Consider the following 11,970-nt stretch of genomic DNA (forward strand, 5'->3'; position numbering starts at 1 on the left):
AAAACTAGGAAACTGGAGATAATATGGATGTTTGCAGATTAGATGTCAGGTAATAAGTAACACTAATTTCGCATACCTACAAATGTAAAGGCACCTTATCGCTGTTTAAGTTTCTCACTCTTTGTAATGCCTGCCAACATTTTAACCCAGGCAAATTATGGTATTGTTTTTGCTGTTTTTTCACTGGGATAAAATACACAGTCATAATATCCTTTTATCAGATTTCATGGTATAAAAGGACTTTGGTGCTTAATTTATGCTGTATGTTGCCGAGACAATTTCAGAGCTCCTGTTTTGGAAGATGTATTTATCTTACCTTTTAGTCATCTTCCTTTCTTTTCACAGTGGTCTAAGTACCATTTGCCCAAGAAGATGCAGCTGTGACCCTGCCCAGTCAGTGCAATGCTACAGAGCTACAGAGATCCCCAGAGAGATTCCTTCCACCACCAGGAGACTCTACATCAGCCACAGCAAAATTAAACAACTCCAGGTAGGAAAAAAATCCAGTAAAAATACTTTCTGTAGTGTGCTGTAACCAAAAGCTGTGTTTCCCCAATGGTGATGGCTTTCGAGTGAAGGGCAAAGATTATTCCACATCCTAAAAACTGCTGAAATGGTGCCAGATCTGCTTCTATTGCTACTTGCTTTGTAAAGATATGTAAATATATTTGTATTGTGTTTTCATTATCCTGAAGTCTCTGAGCACCAGTCAGTGCTGCCACAGTGATATTTTATATGCAACTCAAAAAGCAGTAATTTACATCCAACAGCCAAATGTTGACTTGTTTTTAATACGGCCAAATAACCATTGACTTCCAGAATTATTTTTAACTTTTTAAAAGCTTTTACTACTTTTGATACAATGTAATATTTTTCCATAATAAATGGAAAGGTTTTCTGTAGCAACAGTAATTTCCTCAACAAATGAAAGTGAAGTTCTTTTCCTCCTCTTGAGTTGCAAGTGTCAGGTACAAGGGCTATTAGAAATGGCAGAGGGAGTAAATAATCAGGACTTGCTCATGCATTGTTGGAGTCCAAGGCAGAGCATGAGATGTTCCTAAAAGCAATGCTGGGCCTCTCTAGTGACTCACAGCAGCTTCTAACTGAAGCTGCCAACTACTTGTGTTATTAAAAAAGTTTATTCTGGGTTTCTTGATGCATCACTGGATCACATTATTGTGATCGGTTTATGCTCATTTTGCACTGCAGTCTGGAGCGGTGCTTCTCTGTTTCCTACCTTGAAATATATTTATTTAATAAATTTAACTGCTATAGGTAGAAACAAGGGAAACACAACTACCTATATTGTATGTGCTTGCTGCGTATCAATTTATGACAAATAATAAGAAATGTTTGATTCAAAAGAGGTATGTTTTCTCGTAAGTATGCTTGTTCTCTTACAAAGAATATAACTTTAACTGCTCTGAAATGCATCTTTGATTTTGTTCTCAGCATTGAATGAAATGGGCTAAAAGGCAGCTTAGAGCAGGATCTGGGATACTTGTTGCACACTGTCAAATAGTCAGTAATTTTACAACTTGACTCTGAGAAAGATTTTACTTCTCTTTTAGTCACTAATAATATATGTGGTTTTCTTGTTTTAGCCCCCTTACCTACAAGAGTCAAAGTTTGTTGGTGTGACTTAGCTGTATCGATGTGCTCTAGTTAAACAAAAAGTCTGTCAAAGGAATCATTAGGAAATACATTTTGTGTGGGAAAATTAAAAAGGTATTATTTTCTTTCCAGGATAAGGAAGAAGAGCCATTTTTCCTTTCTTAGGCTAGTTGCCCATACCTGTCAGCTACTCCTCAGTTACTGGTGAAGTCGCCTTAGGTTCTGACTTGAGCAAAAGGCAGGTGTTTGTTATAAACGTTGGATATAAGTGAACAGAGTAGTGCAAGAAATGTTTTATGGCTGTTCAGAACAAATGGTGCCTGAAACCGTCTAAGGAGAGAGTTTTTCACTTTCACATTAATTCAGCTGAGCAATCAGTGTGCTTTACTTCTACTGGTGACTGTGCACCAAAAGGAAGTTAAGTCCCTTCATGCTGTATGGTTTGGCAATTAGAAGCCTCAGAAGAATAAACAAATTTTGTTTCAAACTGAGCACCAATTACTTTTTGACATTACCTTGCATTGGTTATTCTTAAAATTGTAAAGAAATTAAAAGGAAAATAAGATATGTTTGTATGTTAAATACAATATGTTTTGAGAAAAAAACAAGAAAAAAAAAGTAGATCTTTTTTACCCAGATCAAATTTGTATTTGTTCTGACAGGGCTGGTCATCACTGAAAACACTGCCTGGGATTTTGCTTTTGGTATTTTTACAGACTGGGGTTTGTTATAAACAGACTTCATAATAACAAAACCAGATTCTTTTCAGCACATTTTTTCAATAACTTTCTGCCTCCTCCTTGATTTGAAGGCCAACTATAATCTGTTTACTCTCACTTGAAGATTTAGTTTATTTCTAACTATATTAATACACGCGGGTTTACCTGCTGAAAGAAAATTGTTTATCTGCCCCCCACAATAGGGAACTGGTTTAAGAAACTGCTTATAAAAGATCCCAGTTCACAACGATTCTAAAAGCAATTAAAAAGTCATTAAAAATGGCAAAATGATTAAAATGTTTATATTAAAGGAACAGTGTCTTAGATCCATTTTCAGGAGATCTATTTTTTAAAATGTAAAATAATATTAGTATCATTCTACAGACAGCCCAGTTAGAGAATAAAACATCACTTTATAGCAAAAAGAGAGCTGATAGACTTTCAAATATGTGTTGATTCATGTTAGAAAGACTGGGTGGTTTGTAACAGCATGGAGAAATATTTAAGTCTCAAAACAGCCTGGCAAAGCATACCAAATAGGTAGAAAATAGGAATTATAATAATCCACATTAAGAAGCCTAACTACATTACAGAATGAATGTCTGTACATTGACCTTCACATCACTTAATAAGATGAAAATTAAGCCTCTTATAGACATACAGCAATCAGCTGAGGAAATACAGGAAACATTGCTTTTGAACTTGTAGGAGAAAACATGTTTAACTTATGGACATTCATATTTGCTTCAATTTCCTTAAAACTGTTCTATCACGTACATATGACTATGCTTTTCTGCTCTTGAGCAATGCAGTTCATTCCTATGGGACTTCTCATGATAAAGTTTTGCAAGATTAGCCTCCTAATCATGGCCAAAACTGAACATGCTATTCTGTAATTGCTATATAATATAGCAATATATATATATATTATAAAACTGCATTTATAGAAAAAGTAGAAAATGGCAGCTTTGTTATTTACTGTTAAGAATATAAATTATTTTATGAAGGTACATTCCCTCATTGAACCGAAGTGTTATTGATGGAGAAACCTGCATCAACAGAGTTTCCATATCTATGCTTTCACAGTAACTGCATCAAATCTTGCATTGCTCAGAAATTACTTTAGAAGACTGAATAAATGTAATCAGAAGCTAGTGACAACTAAGGATACCAAAGCAAAATGAAATCTGCCTTCTCTTTCACAGCTGTGTGGGCTCTAATTTTAACAGAACTTAAGATGCAGAGTTTGTAGCTAAGGTAAAGAGAGAAAACCCAAACCATGCAAGAATTGAATAAATGAAGCTTGAAGGAATCTTTGAAGAGTCGCCTTTATAAGCTGATTTTACATACGCAAGTATGATAGACAAATGTATTCAATCAGGATCATAGAACAAAATTACTACCCAGCACCTGTGTTGAAAAAGGACTTGTACTGCCTTCTGTGTAGGTTCCTGACTGGGCTGAGGGGTCTTCCTGTAGAACATGCTTTATAGCGTCTCCTAGTGAGAGAAAAACGTGCTGGTAGCTACTAAGCCCTGAGGTAAATAGCATGGAGACTGCCAGCGTTAAACATCTCTTACTGGTGCAGTAGTTCTGAGATCTGTATTGAGATGTTTATTGGACATGGGAAAAGAAAATAGATGAGGATACTCCTTCCCACCTCTCCCACGTGGAACAGCTGCTCATCCTGCTCTGAGCTTTCTGTGATTCCTATACAAGTGAATTTTTAAAAATCAAGCACCTAGGCCAATGAGCAGCATCTCTGATAATTTCAGAGGACAACTGTTTAAGCACCTGGTGTGCTCAGAGAACTCCCAGGTTCACCCTCATTACTTGCTTCCTCACATCTCAGCTTGGAGGGAACTGCCAGATTCACTTAAGTTTGCTTCTTGAGACACAAGGTGGCAAGCTTTGTAAACAAGCAGGTTCCAATGAGCAGAAAAATAATGAAACAATTAGTATGCCTCTGTATATTACAGTCACAGTCAACATCTAAGTTCCATTTACCATCGCAAAGCATCTGTTTATTACCGACTAACGAAAACTAAGCTCCTGTAAAAGCAATCTGTTCCATAGAGGTGATTTTCAGACCAAGCCAATCTGACACTTTTGGTTTGGTCATCTTAATGTGTGAGGTTTTTACTTCAAAGGAAAGGAGAGATAGTGGAGGGAGGAAAGAAATTAAAGTGTTGAATTTTAGTTTCCTGCCAAAACTTAGGGAGAGGTGATGATATCCATGGTTACTTCCTCTGGGAAATAGATGCTGCAGGGACAATACTTTTGATATATGAAAATGGCTGTATGATGAACTTAAAACTGGTCCAGCAAGCTCCATTGAGCATGTGTAAAAATCACCTCCTCTCTGCAAGGATTTCTGCCACTGGTGATATTAGCTCTCCATTTTACTTAGGCTATGCACCAGGCAGAAATAAAAAGAATGCTCCTTCTTCAAATATGTGTTTTTGCTCAAAACCAGACTTAAACAACAAAGTTCTAAAAATGTAAGTAAATACTGGCAAACCACAGGTACTTATAGTAACACCTCCATCATTACCATTTATTTTAGTTTCTCATTCTAAAGATACAGTTTCTCAAGATATACTAGCAATCGTCAGAGCATCTATAAGTAAACAGCAATGAGGTCCATAAACAGATGGTATACTATCACATGAATTTTTTTCTCTTTAAGATTACTGACTTTAGGAGAATGTCATCCCTTGAAGAGCTGGTCCTGTCATGCAGTGGCACAGAATCAATAGAAAACAACACTTTTAAAGCTCTGAGCACCTTGAAGTCCCTGGAACTCTACAAAAATCAGCTAAAGCAAATACCCGCCTTCCTCCCATCTAGCCTTGAAATTTTAAAACTTGCTGATAACTCTATCAACACTCTGCATGCATCTGATTTTGAAGGTTTGATGAAACTAAGGGTACTCGATATTCGGAACAACTTGATTGCGACTCTGCCTCCGAGTGCATTTTCTTCCCTTTGCAATTTACAAAGTCTGACTCTGGATGGCAACAACATGGAATCTGTGTCTGCACCACTTAAGCTACCTAGGCTGAAGTACCTGAGCATGGCTGGCAATAAACTGAACTCATTCCCAACCAGCTTCTTTGCATTTTTCCAAAATCTACAGTTTCTTAGTTTAAGTGGCAACTTTCTGACAAAAGTGCCTCTTGACCTACCTAAATCCTTGCTGTCATTGAAATTAGAGAAAAACCAACTCAAAACAATAAGACTTAGAGACATGAAACACCTAGAAAACCTGTCTGAGTTCTTCTTGTCAGAAAATCAGCTGACATCAATAGATGGTGTCCAGCTTCTTCCTAACTTAACAACACTGGAGCTCTCTAAGAACCAACTCCAAACGCTGCCACTCCGGCTGCCCGGCAGGCTGCAGAAACTCGACTGCAGCAACAACCTGATTGAAAGGGTGACAGCGCAGGACTTCCAAGGACTGCAAGACCTCAAGCACTTGTTTCTTGACAACAACGCTGTTAGCACGTTTGAGGCAGGAGCCCTTCAGCAGTGTGTGCAGCTTTCCAATCTGGCGCTGGAACAGAATCTCCTCATTTCTATTCCACTGAGGCAAGTGAACCTGAGGGCAGCTGGTTCCCAGGTGTCACCTCTCCTTCATTACATTACAAGAATGAGGGCCAAACTGGAAAATAAATTTGCATTTGGACCAAGTCATGGTAGAAGGCTATCCATACCATAAACCCACTGCCAGAACTGGCACTAATTAGCACTCGTTAGCAGTCTCAGCATAGAAGTAGACCTGTTTTCATTAGATCTGTGGCCCCCAGTGAATCTACTCATTTCACATCTTCCCCTACCAGTGAGACTACTTTGTTTAATTAGCACACAAATAAGAGGAACATGCTAGGAGAATATAAAAGAATGATTTCAGAGAAGTTATACTGCTGCTTAAATCTATCTTCTCCCATAACACAAAATTAATAGAGCATTCAATAAAAAGGAAAGACAGCAACTTTAAAGCTGATGTTTCTACCAACCTACACTGAGTTTATTATGGTTAAAACATTAAGATTTCAGAAGCTGAGTCTGGTCAAAAAGAATGTGCTTTTTCAGTGGATATTAGCATTCCCAACTTCATTAAATTACACATTATAAAGTATTTGGAATGCACATAAGCTCTCCTGCTTCAGGCTATAAGCAAAATTCCAGTCAAAGCAGCAGAGAAGAAACATCCCTTGGGCACACTGTGTTCATTAATGACCTGCTTACAGGTTCTCTCACATTCATCTGAGTGTTGGTCCTGGACATTATCAGAGATGGTATGTTAGGCCAAATGGAGTCTGGTCTGATATAAAGTAGCAATTTCATTATTTCAAAAAGCTGTGCAATAAGATGGCATAAAAATAGCTACGTAATTCCATTAACATCAACTTCTTTAACACAACTGCACTATTAAATTTTATTTTTATGGCTTGTGGACAGGTTTAACTAGCCCAAATAAATAATGCAGTAAAATTTCAATTCGTTTAGCATCAGGTCCTTTAGCATTTGAATCTATTTGGCAGCAGCTTTATAAGCAGAAAGTGATTTAGTGGTGTATAAATATTTGATTTCAGTCTAGCTTGACAGGAATGTTTAATGCTTTCTAGTTACTTTAGTATTGTCTAATCCATCTTATTTTACAACCTCTGTAGTCAAGAGAATTAACAGGAAAGAGTTCTCTATTAGCCTTGAAGCAGTACAGCTTTTAAGGAGATATTGGGGACTTCTGGTTTCAACTCAACAATGAATACAGATTTCAAGGGGAGGCTGTAAACATAAAAGAGGGGAAAAATGACAAGATGTAAAATTTATGTACTTAATTGTTTGCTGATCACTGGGTACATGTGCACATAGAGAAATAAAAGTATTACTTCTGACAGTTACCTGAGAACTCAGTTACCAATGCCAAAGCTGAAAAAATATAGTTAATGTGCCACAGTTAATGGGTCTTAGCAGTTAGTCAGCAGGAATGAGGAGAAAGAAAGTTTCTTTTAATTTTTCTGAGAAGAAAATAATCCACAACAAATCCGAGTGTTTCCAGGGACCATACAGAAGAGCCCATACTCCATAAAATCTTGCAGGGAGTGCTAAGAGTGCAGGGAAGAGTCTGATGATGCTCCCTGGAGCAGCTGCATCCCAGTACAGCTGCTGTGCTCAGCTCCCGCGTGTGCACGGCTGTTCTGCCAGCAGCGGCATCACTCACCACGTTCTCCAGCGTCAGCGTTTTCTCAAGATCAACGCAGGCTGAAGTCCAACAACACAGCCGTAAAGCTTAAGTCTTACTAGTAAAGTAAGGCTCTTCACAGGTTTAAGGACTTGCTGGTCAGGCTTTAGACTGTAGTTGGTCTGGATAAATATCTCAGGTGATGTCCTATTGCCTTTGATGTCAGGGGCACCAGGGTTTTACCCAAGTACCCTTCTGACACTACAGTGTCATACTGGGCAACTATAATATTCGCCTGTGATTAGGTTTCAAAACAGATTTATTGCAGTCACAAGCATTTGTTAAGACCAAATTTTGTGGAGTAACTCACCACATCAACACATAAAATTCTCCAACCCCCACCAAAAAAAAAATACAGCACAATACAGACCTGCCCTACTCTTTAAATAGTCCCACTGAAGTTGTGAGATTTACACAAATATGGAAACCACCTTTCAGCCTAAGAGGTCAAACTCAGCTTCATAAAAAACAGCCATTAAGGGTCATAATGTAGCCTCTTAGTAATTGTCAAAGGTATCTCCTATCATTACATTGAGATAAACTGTCATATCAACCTTTACGCGTTACAGTATAGTGCTGTTCTACTCTAAATAGTTCTTAATAATATTATTTATAATTTTCCTGAGAGTTATAGTGAATAAGTTTCCTTAAAACCTTTAACCATGACTCTTAATCTCATCATATTGCACACTACTATAGTAAAATTATTTTTAAGGTACTTTGAAATTAATTTTATTAAAAATATTCCATGCCAGTTAACTGGCTTTTTGTTAAGCATTTGTCACTAATTAGAGCAGGAGGAAATTAGAATATCATAAATGAGCAAGACTTTTGAAATAAAACAGTTGTATCACACAAATTTGTAAGATGTATGAAAATAAGAATTATACTGGCCAGTCTAGTATCATATCCAGAGTTTATCAGCTTTTTATTTTCTTTTGAAATGTAACCAGTTCTAATTATCTAAAGTACTATTTTAAAAGACCATCAAAGAGCCCTTCTGTTTTCCCTGTTGCTAATTTCTTAATGATCACACAGACTTATGATCCTACAGACTACTTCTGTGATGACTAGTGTTTGAATCTGATGGGAGCAGGAGAACAAAATGGGAGAAAAATTCTAGTTCTTTATGAACTAAAAAACCTTTTTAAACAAATCATATACTGAAGTACGTGAAGGAGCAGTATTGCCATTCTTCTCTAAACTTTTGATCTTTCATTGTGCTATAATTTGGTTGTTGGCATACTTATGGCGGTAAAGAGTACAAAATGCATTTTAAAGCTTGACACTCAATTGAACATATAACTTTCCTCATAGTACAGTAGGACTAAAATTGCTGTTTAGTTCAGTTGCACAAACACAGTACAGGTCAGAAATGCAATAATTCGGGAAAACAGTTCAAGTGTCCACAGACAGTATTCCTGTAACCAAAAAAAACCCCAAAACACCACAACAAAAAAAAAAGAGATATGAACACTTCAGGACCACATATTTTTTGCGGAAGATTGCATTTACACAAACAGAATCAATATGATTAACATAACATCTTTGTGTTGTTTTATTTTTATTCAGACTTCCAGACACCCTCGCTAGATTGGATCTAAAGGGAAATGACATAGAGGATGTTGGAGAACAAGAGCTGAAGGACTTGAAACAGCTTCAGGTTCTAAATTTACGGAACAACAAGATATCTGCCTTGGATCAGAAAGTCTTAGAGTATTTACCTCGTCTTCGTCATCTATATTTAGATGGAAACCCTTGGAACTGCACCTGTAATCTTCTCAGAACCAGAAGAGCACTGGTGGCCAAAGGAACTGATGTCAGGGGAGGGCAGTGCGTGGCGCCAGCAGAAAGCCGGGGAGAAAGCTGGATGTCTTCCAAAAAGATTCTGCAGCAGTGTGAAGATAATCTGTCTTCCATGGAAAGAGGCAAAGAAGACAGGAAGAAAATGAAACCCCATGAGGCCTCCAGTGTTGGAGTAAACACAGATGATGATTACTATGATTATGAAGTCGATTAACCCCACGGTAAATCTATAGTGAACCTTAACGTTGTCCAGAGCTGCCCTCTACCACCAGCATCTCTACTGACAACCAGCTTGCTGGGCTGCCGTTAACTGTTCCTCTTTGATTTGTACTATAAGAGTTAATGACACAAGGGCTGTAGTAGGATGCCATTGTAAACTGAAAATCATAAAAAAAATAAATTGCGTTTCTATGCCATTAGTACTATGTAGTTTGAGGGAAGCAAGAATACAATCATCTCTTAGAAAAGCAGTCTGTAACTCTGTATGGACCTTTGTACAGTAGAGCATTCTTATAGTTGCATAAAAACCCATAAATAAAATCCTGCAATACTGCAAGATACTATTACTAGGAGTCTGGCATTCAACACATTTAAACTCACAGGTGTGCAGTTCGAGATGGAGAGTTACACTGACGTAGGCAATTTCTCAGAACTGTTCAGAGATTCTTGGTTTTGACAAATGAATTTCAGTTTTCCAGTAATATTTGCCTCTTTTAATTACTTTAGACTATTTTAAATGACATTAGACTAAACCAGCTGAGCTCCAGGCAAAACACAGAAGGCTCATCTTCATCACAGCAAATGCAACAAACAGAAGAATCAGTGCCCTGGTTAATTAAATTTGATACTAGTTCCAAATTTAATTAATAGTGAGGAATAAAACCACTGGAGTCAATTCTATCGTTGTAAACAGAAGGGGGGTTCTCAGGAAATAGATCTTTACCTCTGGAAAATGTTAGGATAAGATCAAGTGAGGCAAAGTTTTTGGAAGAGTTTATTCTGGTAGCTGAGCAGCTAATTGTCTACAAATATAGCTTGAGATGCTGTATGCATACTTTTGGGTTAGGTGTACTTCACATGGGAGTGCACACTGCAAGTGTCACACTTCGCTGGCAGGAACCTTCCAGACTTTTGCACACGTAAAAAAAAAAAAAAGGACTTAATGGTATGCGCATCAGCTCTGATGTATGTACAAATTTTATCAAGCAGTTTCCAAAGTGCTTGAAAACCAAACAAAATTGGATTATCGAGGCCACTAATACCAGTGATTTACAAACAGTAATCCAAGGGGTTTCCTGGCAGTTCATAAATCTTGGCTGATAACTGAGGAGTAATAACACCAGCAAATTACTTTTCAAGGCAAACAGTTTCTATTATTCTTTATCTTCTGTTGGCATTCAGTAACTGAGTTCCCATTCACACTCACCCTTGCAGAGGCTGTTTTGTCAGGTGTCAGAGTGCAGCTATTTGGGTATGTCACCTATGCAAACGCAATTGACACTTGGGTCTCCCAGGCACCCTACACATGAAGCTGTACAACTGGAACAGAAAGACGTTAATTTCATTTTTCTTTACATTTTAACTTTTTAACGTATCATCAGCCACTCAGACTTTCGGTAGCTAGATATTCATGGAAGAGCACAAGCATACCTAGTGGTTTGACTGTGGTGTTTTTTGCTGGCTAATGTTGGTCTGTATTAGCAGTCCAGGAAGCAGTTCTTTTCTGAGCAAGAAAAATGTTTTTTGTGATACAGAATTTTTCATTCAATATTATATTTTTAATAGAGCACTTAAAGTATTTCACAGAATCACAGAATGTCAGGGATTGGAAGGGACCTCAAAAGATCATCTAGTCCAATCCCCCTGCCGGAGCAGGAACACCTAGGTGAGGTTACACAGAAGGCGTCCAGGCGGGTTTTGAATGTCTCCAGAGAAGGAGAATCCACAACCCCCTTGGGCAGCCTGTTCCAGTGCTCTGTCACCCTCACCATGAAGAAGTTTCTTCTCATATTTAAGTGGAACCTCCTGTGTTCCAGTTTGTACCCATTGCCCCTTGTCCTATCATTGGTTGTCACCGAGAAGAGCCTGGCTCCATCCTTGTGACACTCATCCTTTACATATTTATAAACATTGATGAGGTCACCCCTCAGTCTCCTCTTCTCCAAGCTAAAGAGACCCAGCTCCCTCAGCCTTTCCTCATAAGGGAGATGCTCCACTCCCTTCATCATCTTTGTGGCCCTGCGCTGGACTCTCTCCAGCAGTTCCCTGTCCTTCTTGAACTGAGGGGCCCAGAACTGGACACAATATTCCAGATGCGGCCTCACCAGGGCAGAGTAGAGGGGGAGGCGAACCTCCCTCCCCGTGCCATTTCAGCCCGCCCATCAGTCTGACGGCACTGGCCCAGCTTGTGAGCTCCTGCTCTTTCGCCTGCACTGGGATTTGTGTCTTGGGGTCTGTTGGCCGCTACGAGCCAAAGCGCAGAAACCCCGGGAGCCGCGGGTTTGGTGGGAGCCCCGGGAACAGGGCGTGCGCCCCTGCAGGGACACGGTACCCCCATTTCCCACCCCCGTGCTGTGTCTGCAG

The 11,970-nt window shown here is 38.7% G+C and overlaps 1 protein-coding gene across 1 annotated transcript; it reads left to right on the forward strand.

The window, feature by feature from the left end:
• The first annotated feature begins 301 nt into the window (after positions 1-301).
• LOC135986925 (nephrocan-like) lies at positions 302-9,601 on the forward strand. Its single transcript, XM_065631480.1, has 3 exons — positions 302-490; positions 5,023-5,924; positions 9,154-9,601. Exons 1-3 carry the CDS (start codon positions 302-304, stop codon positions 9,599-9,601), a joined length of 1,539 nt encoding a protein of 512 aa, XP_065487552.1.
• Positions 9,602-11,970: the final 2,369 nt, after the last annotated feature.

This window comes from Caloenas nicobarica, chromosome 3 (assembly GCF_036013445.1).
Source record: "Caloenas nicobarica isolate bCalNic1 chromosome 3, bCalNic1.hap1, whole genome shotgun sequence".
Lineage (NCBI taxonomy): Eukaryota > Metazoa > Chordata > Aves > Columbiformes > Columbidae > Caloenas > Caloenas nicobarica.

What these genes read in the sequence shown, in the direction of transcription:
- LOC135986925 (XM_065631480.1), top strand. Translation starts at nt 302, where the DNA reads ATGTATTTATCTTACCTTTTAGTCATCTTCCTTTCTTTTCACAGTGGT. An exon ending in GCAAAATTAAACAACTCCAG is followed by an intron (nt 491 to 5,022) that starts GTAGGAAAAAAA and finishes TTTCTCTTTAAG; the next exon opens with ATTACTGACTTTAGGAGAAT. An exon ending in CTCATTTCTATTCCACTGAG is followed by an intron (nt 5,925 to 9,153) that starts GCAAGTGAACCT and finishes ATTTTTATTCAG; the next exon opens with ACTTCCAGACACCCTCGCTA.